This window comes from Rhamphochromis longiceps, linkage group LG6 (genome assembly GCF_057381845.1).
Source record: "Rhamphochromis longiceps isolate RC_006_pf linkage group LG6, R_longiceps_female_GT1.1, whole genome shotgun sequence".
NCBI classification, from domain to species: domain Eukaryota; kingdom Metazoa; phylum Chordata; class Actinopteri; order Cichliformes; family Cichlidae; genus Rhamphochromis; species Rhamphochromis longiceps.
The window spans coordinates 12,825,056-12,843,221 of NC_140562.1; the positions used below are offsets into that span (position 1 = coordinate 12,825,056).

At 38.8% G+C, this 18,166-nt stretch overlaps 2 protein-coding genes across 2 annotated transcripts; one reads left to right on the top strand and one right to left on the bottom strand.

The window, feature by feature from the left end:
• The first annotated feature begins 71 nt into the window (after positions 1-71).
• Positions 72-8,219, top strand: LOC146667584 (serine protease 1-like). Its single transcript, XM_085408481.1, has 6 exons — positions 72-176; positions 6,566-6,761; positions 6,856-7,029; positions 7,479-7,540; positions 7,838-7,980; positions 8,061-8,219. Exons 3-6 carry the CDS (start codon positions 6,860-6,862, stop codon positions 8,217-8,219), a joined length of 534 nt encoding a protein of 177 aa, XP_085264607.1. The 5' UTR covers positions 72-176; positions 6,566-6,761; positions 6,856-6,859.
• Positions 8,220-16,309: 8,090 nt separating this feature from the next.
• Positions 16,310-17,390, bottom strand: LOC146667585 (uncharacterized). Its single transcript, XM_085408482.1, has 2 exons — positions 17,001-17,390; positions 16,310-16,792 (listed from the first exon to the last, which is right to left on the bottom strand). The coding sequence occupies exons 1-2, from the start codon at positions 17,344-17,346 to the stop codon at positions 16,332-16,334; spliced, it is 807 nt and encodes a 268-aa protein (XP_085264608.1). The 5' UTR covers positions 17,347-17,390; the 3' UTR covers positions 16,310-16,331.
• Between the last annotated feature and the right edge of the window lie 776 nt (positions 17,391-18,166).

The following is an 18,166-nucleotide window of genomic DNA, read 5'->3' on the forward strand; positions in this document are numbered from 1 at the left end:
TGTCGCTGGGGCTAGGCTCTCGGGATAGTCAGACTTTTATTTATATTTGCGGCATTCTGGTGCGTTAAAACTAGCAGCCTCTGTGTCCCGCTTGGATCACCATTCTGAAAATTCAGATATTTAAATAAAATGATGAATCGGCGAGTGATGAGGAGCCACGTAGATCCTGAAATGAGGTTTGATTAAATTAAACTCTTATGAACAGTGATGACGCGTTCCAAACAAACGATGCTTTCTACATGGCCAAATTGTGTGCTAACTACCTCACAGCGCTGTGTCCGGGGTCCGAAAAAAAAAGTTAAAACGATATACCTTGCGAAAGTTGTGAAGTGCTGAGGAAAATACTGTGTGTCTGATGGGGTGTTTTTATATAGGTGGACTTGGTTTCAGTTGACCTCTGACATGGAGAGATGAAAAGAGCAGTTTGTAAAGAAAAAAGGTGGAAACTATGGAACTACAGTTGGGATGTGTGTGCTGGGATGCTCTTGATAAGTATGCAGCTTTTATTGTTTTATGACTTGTTTTGCTGACTGTTGGGGCCCTACCTGTAACCCCCTCTGTCTAATCATCAAGTCTTACTGTTGCAGTGCGTTTGTGTGGCTACTAGACAATTATAGGTTGTATTAAAGCAGGGGTGTCAAACTCAAATACACAGTGGGCCAAAATTCAAAACTGGAACAAAGTCGTGGGCTAACATTAATATTTATTGAAAAAAAAATCTTCCTCCAGATATAAGAATGAATATTTTCTTATGGACTCAAATAAGTTTTGCTGGAAACCTGAATATGGAACAAGCAAAGCTTAATACTAAACAATATATATATTAGCTGTATAATACCAGTAGGCCAGCTCTAATAGTAATTTGGTATGGCTTCGCGGGCCAAATGTAATTAGGCTGCGGGCCAGAGTTTGACACCTGTGTATTAAAGGAACATTGGGGGGTCGATACAGTGCTATTGTGGCTAGTTAAGAATGTGGTTTTTAGAAGTATCACAAGAAAAGTTTATTTCTAAAGGGATACATGTTGTTTGTGGTACTCTGTTTTAAAAACTATTAGCCTCTGTGTCTTTCAGAGCACAAAAGAAAAGTGAAATGCTCCTAAACTAGTTATATTACTACTGAGGTTGAGGCAGTAACAAAGTTCTTTAAATCATCAGGCAAGAAAATCCAGAAACCTTGGGTTAGCCGTGGCTATCCGGGTCATCTGAGCCCGAATAGCCTCCTTCTCCTCCTCCTGCACAGGAAATAATCCAAAGTCCGTTAAATTCAAAAGAGTCACTGAAATAAATGTCTGCTGGGTAAAACACGGTCAGGTTAAAAGCGAGCCGTTTAATGTGGCTGATAAACGAGTACAAAAACAAAAGGCAGATGCACACAAGAAAGAACCTAACTAGAAGTAAACTGGGAAAACTAAATGCAAAGAACAAAACCTTGAACGTTGCATAAACATGGACACTCCTGGAGACATGGAACAACAGACAACCTGACAAAGAATGAACAGAAACACACAGAATAAATACACACAAGGGTGATTAGGGGGAAGTGGAAACACATGGGGAAACAGCTGACACTACTCTGACATAAGGAGACAAAGGAAGCAAAGCTGACTACACTGAAATAGGACACAGACCTTCAAAATAAAACAGGAAACATGAGACGCAGACAAGACAATATAAACTTGATAACATAAGAGGGCAAAGGGAGACTAAAACACAGGGGTAGAAGACACAAGAGGAATCTAAATAAACAAATGAGCTTAGATAACCTGATGAACTTAAAAATAAACCATAAACATCAAAAATAAACTAAAACTTAAAACGCTGGGTCAAAAGACCCAGGATCGTGACAGTGGGAGGTTGAAGCTGCCACAGGGCAAAAGCAGGACAGGCTGCCAGTTTATCACAGGGCTAACACAATATATGTGATAGAAAATCAACTGAAATGTTTGATATTTATTTATAATAATAAGAGAATAACTACTATTTATAATAATATTATAGTTGTTATTATAAATATGTGTATATTTTTTATAACACCCAACATAAAAGGCTTCTTTCCAAACCTGAGCTGTTTCAGACGCTTCTTGAAATTCTGACTTCTCTGAACTCAAATTCAAATACAAATACAAATTCAAAATACAAATACAAATTCAAATTTTATTTGTCACGTACACAGTCATACACAGTACGATATGTAGTGAAATGCTTGGACAACTGCTCGTGACCTAAAGAAAACAAAAAAAGGAAAAGGCTATGAATAAGATAGGAAATAAATATGAAAAATTAAAAAGGGTAAATTTAACTAGGAAGGAATAGAATATAAATTAAGGTTAAAAATGAAATAACTGTACAACACAAATTAGAATGAAGGGTAAATTTAACTGGGAAGAATAAGATAAAGATAAATATATACATTAAAGTTGAAAATAAAATAACTGTACAACAAAATACACAATACACAATATAGAACTATATAAGAATGTATGAAGAAATCTAAATATAAATAAATATATACACAATAACAGCAGCTGTACAAGTATTAACTGGAAATGAAGAATATAGTGACCAGTGTTGTGCAAAACCAAAGTCCAGAAAGTCCAGTGTGTGTGTAAGAACTGTATGTGTGGGTCAGTACTGTGTGGTGGTGTGATTGAGAGACCGTATCGCCTGCGGGAAGAAGCTCCTCCTCAGTCTCTCTGTGTTGGTCTTCAGGGAGCGGAATCGCTTTCCTGACCTCAACAGAGAGAACAGTCTGTTGTTGGGATGGCTGAGGTCCTTCACGATCTTCCTGGCCTTGGTCCAGCACCGAACTCAGTGTAAGGTGTCTGCTCCCTCACTGTGGCTGTGCCTGGAAGTACTTCTGCTTCTTGTCTTCCCCTAATGCAGCTTTAAAGTATTAAGTATGAAGCAACAGTGCTTCTCTTTGCGCCTCTGAAATCTGTGTTCTCTCTACTGATAAACAAAAGAAACAATGTAAAATGTATTAATAAATCAGTAACAAAAATATAGCGTAGAAGGTAAGTAGAGATTTTCATACCATCTTCAAGCCTAATGCTTTTAAGTCCCACACTCAATGCAGCCTGACTCAAAACCTGATTCTAAATGGTTCAGCACAGACACAGACTCGCTGACTTTTTATAGTCACTCTATAAATGCTGTCCATTTAAATCATCTCACTTGTAAACACTGCCGTATCCACCGGAGATCAGTGAGAATGGATTCTGGAGTCTTCCCATCCTCCTGTTAGTGATCCTCCATCTGAATGGATGATAACAACCTTCTGAACTGACTAGCAGGTGTAGAAAGCCCGACTAGCCCATATCTATGGGACTGATCACTGCTGATAAACCCACTAAATGGATGGATAAGAGCTCTGGTCACATTTGGAGTTGGGCCACAGCTCTGCACAGTGGCTGCCAAATGGTCGTCTTCTATTGTGAAATTCAGCACAGCAGAGAAGAAATAGCACATTATGACACAGTATGATGGAAAGGCAAATAAGAAAAGTGTGTAAATTAATAGATTCAACTCATGTTTTACTTTACATTTTGACAGCATGACTGCTCTTCCCTTCCATCAAGTACATTTTTCCACTTCTAGAATCCCTAGAAGCCAGAAACACAAAACAAGGCTACGTACACGGGTGTTTTTGAAAACGGAGATTTTCCGTTTTCGTTTTTTTTAAAAATCCCGTCCACATGTAAAAGCCAAAGACGAAGGAAAACGCTGCTAGGAACATGCCAAAGCAGCAGATGGCGCTATATTCCTATCCATGTAGAAATGTTGGCCAATCAGAAGTCAGCCTGGGTGGGAAAGAGTAAACAAAGATGGCGCATAGAAGCAGAACTGAGTCCTATGTGTGGAGGGACAGTAACTGTGTAAGCATTTAAACACTGCAGAGAGTAAAATGAACAGTAATGGTATTTTGTGTAAGTCCGCCATTGTAGAAATTCATTTCACCGAAACAATAACCTGGCGCACAGTGTGACGTCAAAAAATGCGCACACCTTTGACGCTGCGTTTTCTCCATTTTTCTCGTCCACACGTAAACGCAAAAACTGAGTTTTCAAAAATATCCACCCTGGTTGGAGCTTTTAAAAATCTCTGTTTTCAGTGACCGAAAACGCCGTTTACGTGTGGACGAAAGGTGCAAACGCATAGAAAAATCTGCGTTTTCAAAAATACCCGGGTACGTGTGGACGTAGCCCAAGATACTGCTGTTATTATTAAATAGTTTCAATTTGTTTCTTAGTTTATTTGTGATTTAAATTTTCACCTTTCATCTTTATGCTTAGTTTGTTCTGGTTACTTTGAATTTTGTAGCCTCGAGCTTATTTCTCAGACTATCTCCTTTTGTAATTTGTAAAAATAGTTCAGTGAGTTTATTTTCCTCCATTGTCCTGCGTTCTGTGTCACGTCTGTGTTTCTGTTCTTGCACACCAAGTTACTTATTGTGTTAGTCTGTTGTCTCTTGTGGTTTTTATTTTGTTTTACGTCGCTTGTCTCGTTTTCTTATTTAGGTTCAGCTGCCCTCCCAGGTGTCTCCTGTTTGTCCTGAGCTCCTTGTGTATTTACTCCCTCAGTTTGTCTTAATTGGTTGCTGTGTCCTCCCTCTCTGTATTGTTTCCTTCCTCAGTGTTTCCCTGGTTTTGCTAGTATCCAGTTTCCCTGCTGCTGCCCTGCCACTGTGTTTTTGTATTTTTTGCTACTGCATTGAAGCTGATCTTTGAGTTCATCCTTTGTCTCCTGAGTTCTGCATTTGGGTCCATATTTGAAATATATTCGAAAAACTAACTCTGTAGGTGCTCACACGCCATTGCACGCTCATGCATGTGTGGAAAAGAAAGAGAAAGAGAGAAATACTGCTACAAGCTAGTTCAGAAATCAGAAATCAGAAAGGGTTTTATTGCCAAATGTTGAGCAGGTTTACAACATTAGGAAATTGCTGCGGTGCTTCAGTGCAAACATACTGTTATAAATTACGTTTAAATAGACATGAAAATAAAAATAAGAGTAAGAATTAAAAGTGCTAAGTAGATAGATATATACATGATATATACATGAGTGCAGGTGGTGATCAGTGCCAAACATGGAATGATGCAGTGAACACAGCGTAGGGTCATGTGTTAGTGGTGGGAACAGTCATACGGTTATTGTTCATGTGTCCGACAGCAGAGGGGAAGAAACTGTTCTTATGGCGAGAAGTTTTGGTGCGAATGGACCGGAGCCTCCTGCCTGAGGGCAGCAGGTCAAACAGACTGTGTCCAGGGTGAGAAGGGTCAGCTGTGATCCGAGCTGCACGCCCCAGTGTCCTGGAGGTGTACAGGTCCTGCAGAGATGGGAGTCTGCAGCCAATCACCTTCTCAGCAGAGCGCACAACACGCTGCAGTCTCTGTTTGTCCCTGATAGTGGCTCCAGCGTACCACACAGTGATGGAGGAGGTGAGGATGGACTCGATGATTGCAGTGTAGAATTGCGTCATCGTCCGTGTTGGCAGGTTGAATTTCTTCAGCTGCCTCAGGAAGTACATCCTCTGCTGGGCTTTCTTAATGACGGAGGTGATGGTGGGCTCCCACTTCAGGTCCTGGGTGATGGTGGTGGTAGTTGTGATAAATGGTAGTTTAAATTGTGTCCAGGTAATGAACCATTAAATCTCCTCTTGCACCATCTGAATCTCTCTGCAATCACATCACATAGTATGCATATTTTAATTTATACAGCCAAATATCACAAATCTGACCTTAAGGTCTTTGCCACCTGGACACACACACACCAACCGCTCTGAAGAAGCTTAGAGTGGATTTGGAAATAGACACCTGAGGTGAAAGAATTCAATTGATTAAAGTTGTGCTATTATTAAAAAGGTAACAATATCAAGATATGATTCAGGAGGAAGTGAAACAACTTCTTAGGTTATGTACTTATTGATTATCAATAATTAACAATGAATATTTTTATTTTACAACCATGCAAACATGACTGATTAACCTGCATGGGGAAAAACTGAATATTGAGTATTAACAACTAAGAGTGCAATAAGTGACCACTGAAAGAGGCCCACACAAAAAGTTTTAAGGCTGTAAGACAGCTGTATGTCACAGAACAATGAACTTCATTTTGAGCTTACTCATAATCAAATAGCATTTCATATCTTTGTTCACTAAGGCAGGAAAACAGCCTCAAGGTTTTGTACTGAGTGAATGAGACATTGTGGATTCGTTTCTGTCAAACATCGGTGTTCAATGTTGTCACTTATGGAAGTGCAATAACGATATGTACAAGACAAATAAAAGAAAAGAAATTGTTATATCAAGTGAGCCAATATCACATTAACTGAACAACTGATGTTTCATGCTTTTTTTATACTGCTTTTATAAAAAGTTTGAGACAGACCCTAATGAGCTACTGAAGCAAATAAATAATTGTCACTGAGCTTTGCATCTATATCACTGAAAAAGGCAAAGAGTTTGTGAAACAGAACAATTGGGACTGCGAGTATAGTTGCTGCACAATATGTTGTTCAGGTGGTAAGCCAACCATCTGTAAGTATATTACTCTTCTCTCAGGTTTCACGGTGTGCACAGAGGTGGATTTGCACAAGAGAATCTTTCACGACCATAGCTGTGAGAAAAATGATCGTCTGTATCACGTGCACATAACTCTGACCCATGGAACACATTACCATCATCTATGTGGCGGCTCTCTGATCCACAGCCAGTGGGTTCTAACTGCAGCTCACTGCTGGAAAGATCAACCTGGATGGTGAGAAATGACTGTTTCACATATTTAAAAAAAACCAGTCCAGAGACAAAAATCATTACTGGTATTTTGTTCTTTTACCATTTCCATTGTTTAGGACTATGTCTGCATATGTAGGAATTCATCCAGGTCCAGGAAGAATGGTGACAATTATTGATCACAAAATCTTTGAGGACCAAACAGGAAAACATGACATCATGCTTCTGAAAATCGACCCACCAGAGAATAAGATTAAGCCTGTTGTCTTCCCTAAATGTACACGTCGCAAAAAGTGAGTTTTGAGTAACCTTTTAAGTGTAAAGTTTGAATTCTGGAATATGTTGACATAATATGTATTTTTCTTGTTTAGTTGGTTGGTTTTTTAAACTTCCAGGAAGAGCAAAAAAATGTAGCAACATCTGTAGTCTATGAACAAAATGACATCATGCTTTTGAAGTTACAAACCCCCATTAGTGACTGCAGAGCTTCTTTATTAACAATAATGTAACTGAGACTTGAATATTGAGCAGAGGGTTCTGGTTTTGATTTTAGGTACCTGCTTAGGAGCTACATCCATGATCTATAATAACTGACAATAAAACACGAGCATGAGGAAATGGAAGGAAATGTAATGTTTTAATAAAATGTTTGAATCTGAAAAGATTAGCTGACTTAGAGTGAACTGGAAATACTCAGCCTGCAGACATGGAGATGGAATTTTATTTATTTTTTAATTTGTAGGATGGATGTCATTCAGATTGCAGGCCATGGTGGCTATACGGTTGATGTAAACTACAACAAACGTAAGACCAGTATTGTTTTGATTATTTCACAATTTTTTAGTTTATATTATACTTTGATTTTGTCTTGTGTGCCTGTTATAGTTACTTTTTCATTTTATTTGAAAACTGTGATGACATAAAGTATTTATTTCATTTTTTTGTGGATATACTGTCAATTTCCCTCCTTTTTAAATGCTGCTCAGCTTCTTTTAAAGAACACATTTTGTTCCAGAAACGAGGCAAAGCATGTTTCTTTCAATATCTGATTTCCTTGCATGAAACATGCAGTAGCATTTGTTATTTTCTTTTTTTCTCTAGTCCCTGATGAACCGCCTCATCTCCAGTGTGCAAAGATGCATGTTGTTGAGTGTGAGCTTAACCTCCATCCATGTAATTCAGCATTCTTATGGCCAAATGGAAACACGATGTGTTACAAAGAACCTCGAGTGGACATATGTAAGGTGAGTTACCATGCTGCCAACATTTTATCTGTATCATTATCAGATGTTTTGGTACAAAATATTTATGTTTTCTCTCTCAGGGTGATTCTGGTGGTGGAGTGGTGGCCAAAAACAACAAGATTCATGGTGTGCATGTTGGTGGTTGTGAACCTGCCTGTACCGGACCAACTATTTCTCTGAAGGTCTGCTCTTACATTGGTTGGATAAATCAAGTCATTACACGGAGTAATGGAAAATAATAAAATTAAAATAACATTCAAAATAAACAGTCCGCTCTGCAAGAAACTGCTTCGGTGTGAATTGTTTCTACATGTGAACTTTCGATTGTTAAAATATAAATATGTCATGTGTGTTTTCAATGTAGTTTCAGGCATCAAGTAGATCATTCAGTTGTTCAGAAACTGTGAAGTTTGCATGAAGGTTGTTGGGTCATTTTTGCCAGATGATATTAAGTACAATTACTACAGTAAAGTACAAATGTAAGGAATTTGTACTTTATTTTATTTGGTCTTTCCATCACATTTGTGGCTTCTTCTCCGCTGCTTCTAAGTGGAAATTGGTACATTTAACTTCACTACAATTATCTGACATCTTTAGTTGTTATTTTACAGATGAAGATTTGTGCTCATGAAACACATGAAGTACAATTTTGTTTCTGTAGTTGATCAATCAGTTATTTGACTTGCATGAATTTAGCAACTATTATTATATGTTTAATCTTTAAAAGTACTTACTGTTGATATTATTTACTGTAAATTGTTCAAAATCATAAATGTGTGAGAAGCACTCAATCAGGGGCGACTCCAGCATCAAACCTTTAGGAGGGCTCAGCTCAGTCTTAATGTCATGCTTTTAGTGTTGCCTTCAAAAGAAATGTAATTTTTGGATGGCCTACAGCAGTGTCTAAGAATAACAGATTTTAATATAATACATCAGCTTTACGGTGGTCACTTTAGTTTAAAACCCGATGCAATGGCACAGTCATGTTGACCAGTAAATTTCAAAAACAGTTTAAGAAAAAGCAGATCAGAGGAGAAACCTGCACGGCATTGTTTCAGTCTCTTAACCACATAGAGGCCAGTCCACCAAATCATCAAGTATTTAAAGTACCATTATACAATACAGACAGTTCAAAATCCCCCTGCGACTCCACCTGCACAAGAAGCAAACTGGTAATAGAGCTGGTTTTAAATGACAGCTTTTGAATTCATGCAAACCCAAACACTTTGTTGAGCAGACTCAGCACAGAGACTCGTGTACACCAATTCAGAGAGTGGAGAACAAATTTGTAGTCTGTCACATCAGTATAGTAGCATTCATCCTGTTCAAGTTTACAGTAATGTGAATGCTGCTAAATGCTATTATTCACATTAATAGCAGAGTGCTACTGAAAAGCACACAACGCATCCATTTAATGCATGTAGATTTTGTGAAAAATCCACCTGATCTCTGTTAGTTCCAGTCTCTCTGTCCGCGCTTCCTCTTTGTACTGACAATCACACACAAACATTTTATATTCAACTAAAACAATAACGAAAAATATATTCTTGTAATAATTATTTTAAAGGCGTCGTTTGATAAGAGCATAGCACCCTGCTTAGTTATGAGCGATCACCATAGATGAATGTGGGCAAAGCAGAAGTGACATATATGTAGCCAGGTGGAAGGTCTTTATTATCGGACATGTCCCTGACTTTGACTTCATGTCCACTCTTACCTGTTTCTGTCTCCCTCTCTGTCATCCCCTCTCAGTCTTTGTGCAGTCACCCAAAGGTTAATTATAAAAGTATATCAGAGTTTACAACCGAATAAAAGGCATAAACTGGTCCATATCAGTTTGCTGCTGCTGGCGAGGGTGTTGCTAGGATCTTGAAGCATACAGGGCTTACAACAGCCCTGAAGTCTTTTGAATTTTCACTCAATAACAGCACCTTTTAAAGTTATTTGTTTTTATTTATTTAAACATATAGTAAAATTAATATAAAGTGGTAAATGTTTGCACTACCTAAAGTGTGAAGTCACAGAATGATACTATTTAGTGCAGTTTTTAATCATTACCAGTCTTCATCTTAGAGCTTGTGCTCTTATTGTGCCATAATGTCTCCTTTTAAACTGTGTGGATGTTCACCTCTTCTTCATCCTTCCTGTTCCTTTCACCAAACTGCTCACTCTTGTTCTCCTCTGATCTCACTTCCTGTTCTGGTTATAAGAAGAATGCAGTCAGCATGTGTCAAAGACACTCCCTCCAAATATATGATTTTTGATATGATGATTAGATATTTAACATTTTATTTATCAACTATTTTATGCACTAAATCAATCAATTATTAAACAAATATCATATTGTAGAAAAGCAAATAATAATGCACTAAGCAGTTTCATGCCACAAGAGCTAAATGGTCACTTCACTGTATTTATTTCCCACAAACTACTATACCTAGGATCTTCAGGTTTCCACTATATTTCATTAATCTGCAGCGACTGTAGAACATAAAGTATATTGACCTCTATTGTTTTCTTTATGACTTGGCCTGAATACACACACATACACATCTTTGAATAGCACAACAAATGAGGTAATTTTCCATGTGTTTTAATAGGTTTAAGTGATTTATGGGTTTTATGTATGTGTGTGTATTTTGGTCTTCGGTGTAAATTTATACAAACTGTAATTTTTTCAGATGAAAGATCCGTTATTTAATGTTGCTTTATGTTGACTCTATGGAGAATAAAGCCTTACATGAGTGTTGCTATTTTTAATTGTGGAGTGGAAGACCTACTGTACTTGTTGTTTAGTCTGTGATCTGAATGATGAATTTAACCAAACTAATAATTATCATGTAACTGCAAGAAGACTTAATGAAACTGAAACAATGCACCCTAACACAGGCATTTGAACTGTAGGCTAATGAGTGCATGAAGTGTACCTCTACAGCTGAAAAGAGTTTGCCTCTATAATTTCTGGATCTACTGATTTGTTTCTGATGTATCTCTTCTTTTATTTAGCCTGTATTTGTATAGCGCTTTACTAGTCCCTAAGGTCCCCAAAGCGCTTTACACAACCAGTCATCCACCCATTCACACACTGGTGATGGCAAGCTACATTGTAGCCACAGCCATCCAGGGGCGCACTGACAGAGGCGAGGCTGCCGGACACTGGCGCCACCAGTAGGCAACGGGGGAAGTGTCTTGCCCAAGGACACAACGACCGAGACTGTACAAGCCGGGGCTCGAACCAGCAACTTTCCAGTTACAAGGCGAACTCCCAACTCTTGAGCCACAATCACCCCATTATGTACAGAAAGATGATGAAATCCTCTTTATTTGAGAAAGTGTCCTTAAACTATTTTTCCTCCTTCTTACTGAGTTTCCGAGCTACCTCTTTGTTAAGTGAATAAACTATTTGAACAAGAAAGATATCATGGCATTTATGATGATACTCTGTGTGTGTGTGTGTGCGTGTGTGTGTGTGTGTGTGCGCGTGTGTGTGTGTGTGTGTGTGTGTGCGTGCGTGCGTGCGTGCGTGCGTGTGTGTGTGTGTGTGTGTGTGTGTGTGTGTGTACACGCTCGGCAGAGGGGAGGTCAAGGCAGGAGCTGAGTTGACCTGGTACATCAAGTTTGGATTTGCCCAGTTGTTGGTAAACAAAAAAGATTTAAACTTAAAAGATTTTGAGTTCATGCACACTGGAAAAAAAAATTCTCTTCATCACAATCATTTGTTTAAAAATATGGCTATTTTACTGATCTATGGTTATTATTAAAGAGGAAGGAAAGAAGAAGAGGAAGCCTGAGCCCAGGTTCTGTCCATTTTCATAACAAGTGACAGCACAGACATCTGAGCTTTTTCGTCATAAAGATTGTGATGTGAAGCATCAGCAGGTAAAGTGTCGTTAAAGTGTCACTTCAATAATGCTGCTGGCAGAAAGAAGTGTTGACACATACTAGCTTTGAATAAAAGGCTTAAAACACAAACAGTCTAATCCTGGGTGTTGCTTTTAAGCTTAAAGAATATAATAAGTTCTAAGACAATTCAGTTTACTTCTTACTGTCCATGTTGTGTTGTGGTATTTACTTTATCATGAATGTACGCTACTTTGTTCGAGCGACTGTAAAAAATAATTGTATTCATGAAATAAACTAGACTTTCACAGTCTGCATCTTCCACAGTTTTTATGCTTTTGTTCACTCCAAGTTTGACACAAACCCACAGACAACCAGAGTTAACTATGTGAAGCAATCACAGACACTGTAATGGCTGATTTTTCTAATAAACACAATCAGGTTAACATTAAGGTTTAACATTGAAGGAGATTTGTTCCATAGTCACAGTTATGCTTGTATTTCCTTTACTTACATCCAACACTACTATGTTCTGTTTCAGTCCAGGTGCTGGCAGTTTATCCTTTGTTGTTTGGACAAATAAGCTTAAAGCTAAACCTTCATGTTTTTGATGGGAAAGTTTGTTAAACCATTGCTCAACTTATGTCTGCACAGAGCAGATAATTATGATGTACTTGTAAAAAGACTTGATAAGCAGGTCACAGCTGAATCAAGGGGTAATAAAAGTAAGACCACGCGGTCTCAGCACGACTACACATGCAGTGGGTTATCGCACACATTTGAAAGACTCATTGTGTAACTCAGGATGTGACCCCTTATAAAGGAGACAGAGAAGTTCTGTTGTTCAGTCAAGTAAAACCTGGTGAAAGTGCAATTCTAAGACTCTGGTCGTTGCTTAAGTGTATAGATAAAAAATCTTTTTTTCATGCATTATTTTCTTACTATATTAGTATAATCACCAAATCGATCATTTCATATTTATCTCCTGAAACGATCTACATTAACTTTTCTATCCCTAGAAATGTGTTTCCAGAGTCCCAGGTTTAGTGACTTCCTGTCCACCATCACATCAGCTGAGTAGTTGTCAAATTTGAGGGGAGCAGAGAAGATCAGACACCAGTCAGCAGGTCAGAGGCCATCTCTCATTTTACAAATCAATCGCTTGATTTATAAATGGAACAAACACCCCATCAGACCAGGTAATGACCCATTATGAGACAACAGCCGTCTGAGAGGAGATGTTCTGTATCACAAAACATGGGAAACAAACAAACTCTAGGCATTCTGAAATAAATAAAGCTCAACAAAAAAACAAAACCATATCAGATCCTGATGTAATTCATTTTGTTGTTGTCTTTATTAGTCATTTAAAAAGAGGTCTAGAAAAAGTGTCCAGGAAGAGATTCTACTATTTATGCAGCACTGCCCCCGTGTGGCCACAAAGACACACAACAGCTTCATTTCTCAGCCTGTTGCCTTCTTTTTCCTTCATGATGTAAACAGTGAATGAACTGAAAGAAGTCAACCCATAAACTGTTAAACTGATACAACAGTCATGATGATTATGTAACAAGTTGTAGTTGACTTTCTGGTGGTGGTTTTGGTATACAATTTAAAAGCCATTTTCTTTTATAAATACACCATACACTTTGTTCTTGACCATTTCTTTTCCTCATATCCTTAATGGACAGTGGAGGAACACTACATCTAGCTTCTGTTTAACATTTATCCAGGCGCCCCCACACTGTACCTCTACAGAAACCAAGGGAGAGAGACAGACACACAAAGATTTCCACTTGAATCTTGATCTCAAAATAGAAAAAGTTTTATCACAAAATAATTACAAGAGCTCAGCCAGGTGAGATATAGCAGAACCATCAATTCAGAGTCTGACAGTAAGGGTGAAGACGAGCCTGACTGTTGGTCTGCTCCAAAACGAGCCCATAAGCAAGCTTTGAAATAATATGTTACAAAATTGTGAAACTGCGACATGAAATTTGATTTGAAAATGAAATTCATCCTGATCAGGAGCTGTTATGATCTAAATGGTGTTCTAGATCCAGTAAGCATTCATTCAACTTGTCTGCAGCAAAATTAAAAATAAGTTACCACAAGTTGTTTTTTTAATTTGGTAAATAATTGATAAAGTGTTAAAAGTACTGGTTGTGTTTGACCTCATCACCAGGATGAGTTGGAAATACTTCAAATTCCCTCAGGTGGCCTTTTGCTGGTTGGATTGCCACTACAGTCTGTAAACTCTGGAGGTAATTTTGTGAGCTCATTGGATGAGCAGTTTCTGAAATACTCAGACCAGCCCATCTGGCACCAACAACCACGCAATCTCTTTCCCCCATTCTGATACTTGCTTTGACCTTCAGCAGGTCATCATGAACATGTCTGTATGCTTAAATACTTTAATTTGCTGACGTCTGATTGGTTCACTAGACATTTGTGTTTAACGAGCAGGTGAACAGGTGTACCTGGCAAAGTGTGTGTAACCCTCAGTGTTACTGACATGTTCCACACTGATGCACAACAATACTCTGGGCCCCACACTGTTTTATTAAGTATGTCTAATCACTGTAGACATTACATGTACCTTCTTAGAGGAGAGGTCAAAGGTCAGTTACCTTTATAGGTTCCTGCTATATGTTGTGACATATACACAGCACAGTTGTAGGAATGATAGTTTCTAAGTTCTAAAACTTTTTGTCAATTTTCAACCAATAAATCTTAAAGTTGACCTTGAAGACCACAAGTTTGAATGGATTGTTAACATGACCCCACTCTACAGCACTGCAACATTTTAACATGAGTTATTTAAGACTTTCCAGGTATCCTGGTTACAGAAAAAGATTGATGAGCAGAAAAAAAGAAACAAACTTTAATTGTTTCTGATTAGAAGCTGTACAATCCGGACTGACTTTAACAAATGTGCTATAGGCTCAGCTGGAAAATAGTGAGCTTTACAAGACTGATTTTGTTCCAAAGGCTTTCACAGACCTCAACCAATCCTAAGGCTAATTAGCACGGCTAGAATTTTAAAAACATTTGTTAAATGTTGTCATTGCTAACATATACCTGTTTTAGAGCATGGTGAGTAGCGAGAATGCAAAGTTATTGTTACCTCTAAAAAAAAATGTGAAGATGTGATATTAGCATGTACGGAGCCCCTCTGATGACATGGTCCAAAAAATAAATAAATTGTGGCCACAAAATACTACTTCGTGGCCACGAAATGGGTATAACGTGCGCACGAAATGCTTATTTGTGAGCACGAAACACTTGACCAATAACCGTGATCCTTCCCAGGCCCTTGCAGTTGGTTGACAATAGAATCTATCCCAACGTCCGGGTCGTACTTACGTCTGCAATGCAACTGGGCTCTTAATATCCTGTTTAACTGTCTCTCCATAATAATGGTTCCTTTCAGTGCCAGGCTTTTCAAAATGCATGTGTAGCTCATTCCCAGCCTAAAATTGTCAGGGATCTGGGTCTGAGGGACCTAGACCTATTATTGTGTATTGTTTACTCCACTGTAAATAAACGCATTTTGGGTCCTCCTTCCCCACACACCCAAGGTCTGCCACGCAGACCATGACAAAAATAAAACTCAATCATACTGTCTCTGGCCATGTTGTACAGGTTTAGCCTACTCTTATGCTTATGTCTCTACACAGCTGTCCAATGTATCAATATGATGTGCGCACGTCATCTATTTGTTGCCACAAATGCGTAATTCGTTGCCACGTTATACCCAATTCGTGCCCACAAATTAGCATTTCGTGCGCACGTTATTTCGTGCCCTCGAAATAGTATTTTGTGGCCACAAATAAGTATTTCGTGGGCACTTATACTATTTCGAGGGCAGGAAGTAGTATTTTGTCACCACAATCTATTTATTTTTTGGAGGATGTCATCAGAGGGGCTCCGTAAGCATGAGCTATATAGTATCTCCAAGAGAAAAGCGATCAGCTGATCATTGATCAGTTTCATGATTTAAGTAGCAACAGGAGAGAGAGGGAGAGAGAATGGGAGAAGAAGAGGCAGCTGGCCACGTAAAGACACAGAAGAACTCCAGCTTTATGTATTTGTTTTCCATTCAAGCTGAAGTCCGGGACAAATCGGGTTCCTTTTCAATACGAAGCGCGGCCGGTCCGCGGGTCTCTCCTCCTCCTTCCTCCCCTTTCCCTCATCCACCTGCTGTACTCAAAATTTGTACTCAAGTACAAGTACTGTTACACTGCTTAAATTGTACTCAATTACAAGTAAAAGGTACTGGTGTTAAAAAATACTTGAGTAAAAGTACAAAGTACTCTTCTCAAAAACTACTCAGAGTATTAATTACTTTTTAACAGACTGATGTTTTATTCTGTCGTCAATAGCAGGCATTCAACTCGATTCACCAGTATAAATATTTATGTTCAAAGCACATTTCTCAGATGAACAATGTATAGAAAGGTAACTTGTTTTGTAAATAAATGTAGATATAAAAGAAGGAATTTTGTTTGTTAAAACAATGACAAATATGTTTCTGAACATGCGTAGAACCGTTTAAACTTTTCCCCATACACTGAACAACAGGCAGGTGAGTGTCTTAAACTCTTAGCATTTCTGTCACACTTGAACCTTTTGTTCAGTTTCAGCAAGAGCTGGTTTTCTAAATTAACAGAGGCAATCCGACTTGGTTTGGCTGTGAAGAGTAGACCAGCACAGCTAAAAAGTCGTTCACACGCAGCAGAAGCAGGCAGAGCTGTGTTCAGTTTAAGAGAGAGGTTTTTGATACCTGAGAAGGAGTGCAGCAGCTCCATGGTGTCTGTGGCACAAGCAAGGTAACCATCAAGCTCAACTGCACTTTGCAGCCTTCTGGAGATTGGTCTGGAGAAGAATTCATCTTCATCAGATGACTCTCTTTGCTGATCCTCACTCTCATGCTCTGTCGTTTCAAGATGTTGTTTGATGTATGTCAAGGCTGTAATTGCAAGTAGATAACACAATTTTGTTATTTACATTTCAGTGATTATTCCTGAACACAAATTTAAAAACGGCAAATTCTCAAAAAGGATTGTTTAGTATTCAGGACAGACCATCAATAACTTACAATGTATTAGGTGAAATACTCACTTAAGCATGTGTTCAAATGTAAAAATACACAAAAATGGGATCACATGAATCCTTACCAGCCTCTGTTACATCTGCTCTGTCAGTCCAGGAAGTCTTGAACTTGGGTAAGAGGACTGCAGCTGCAGCCAACTCTGGATCCTCCATCATCGCTCCAAAACGCTTTTGAAGGCCATTTTGCAGGGCTCTGATGAGTGGCACGCATGTCTTGCTTGATGTCTCCAGCCTGCTAAGTTTGGACAGTAGTTGTTGGATTACTGGCAGGAGCCATCCCATAAAGGAAGTGGACTCAGACTGAAGAATGTTTGAAGCTTTCACCAGTGGCTTCATGGTGGTACAGTACTCCCTAAGGAATGCAACTTCTGCAGGACTCAACCTGTAAGACACAACAACAAAACCCACCATGACTATAATAGGGATCTTCTGATTTAATATTAAGAGTCTGCTCACGTTTTTAACCATCCATTAAGGAAAATTCACAAAATTTGCAACCATATTGGTAGGTGTCCAAGTTTACTCACATTTTCACCTTGAACTCCTCACAAATGCTCCTGATGGCATTTTCCCCCTTCTCATCAATGATGCGTATTATCCTTTCAATGGCAAGGTAGGTTGAATTCCATTGTGTTGCATTGGGACGAATGATCTGTAGTTCACACTTGTCCTCTACCACTTCATTAGCCAAATGAGACCGGCCAGTTTTGTTCCAAATGGCCTGGTATTTTGCAAAGCTTGCACGGGAGAGCCTCTTGTAGGTTTCATTCATGCTCTCTGCTAGGGCAGCATCAGATGTTGCCACAAGGTTTAGCAGGTGACATGCACATCGCTAATGAGGCGGGAGTTGATACTCCAAACCAGAGTCTTCATCAAGAATTGCACTTGCCTCATGGTAGTCAATATGGTCAGTCAGGTCAATAGTTTCTGGGTCTGCTTCATCTTCAGCTTCATCTGCATCATTTTGTGCCCCAAACATGTGGAAGGCCTTGACAAAGTTGGATCCACTATCAGTTGTGGTTCTTACAACTTTGCCTCTAATCTTGTATTGGCAATGGATATCATCAAGCGCACCAGCAAGCATGTCAAATGTGTGAGACCCTCTCAATCTTTTGCATGCTGGTGCTGCAGATCTTCTTTCCAGGGACTCTTCCTCTATCCAATGGCATGTGACTCCAAGGTAACTTTTCTGATGAGCTGACCAACAATCAGTAGTGGTAGCAACAAATTT

What these genes read in the sequence shown, in the direction of transcription:
- LOC146667584 (XM_085408481.1), top strand. Translation starts at nt 6,860, where the DNA reads ATGTCTGCATATGTAGGAATTCATCCAGGTCCAGGAAGAATGGTGACA. An exon ending in AAATGTACACGTCGCAAAAA is followed by an intron (nt 7,030 to 7,478) that starts GTGAGTTTTGAG and finishes TTTAATTTGTAG; the next exon opens with GATGGATGTCATTCAGATTG. An exon ending in TGATGTAAACTACAACAAAC is followed by an intron (nt 7,541 to 7,837) that starts GTAAGACCAGTA and finishes TTTTTTCTCTAG; the next exon opens with TCCCTGATGAACCGCCTCAT.
- LOC146667585 (XM_085408482.1), bottom strand. Translation starts at nt 17,346, where the DNA reads ATGGTGGGTTTTGTTGTTGTGTCTTACAGGTTGAGTCCTGCAGAAGTT. An exon ending in AGCAGATGTAACAGAGGCTG is followed by an intron (nt 16,793 to 17,000) that starts GTAAGGATTCAT and finishes TTGCAATTACAG; the next exon opens with CCTTGACATACATCAAACAA.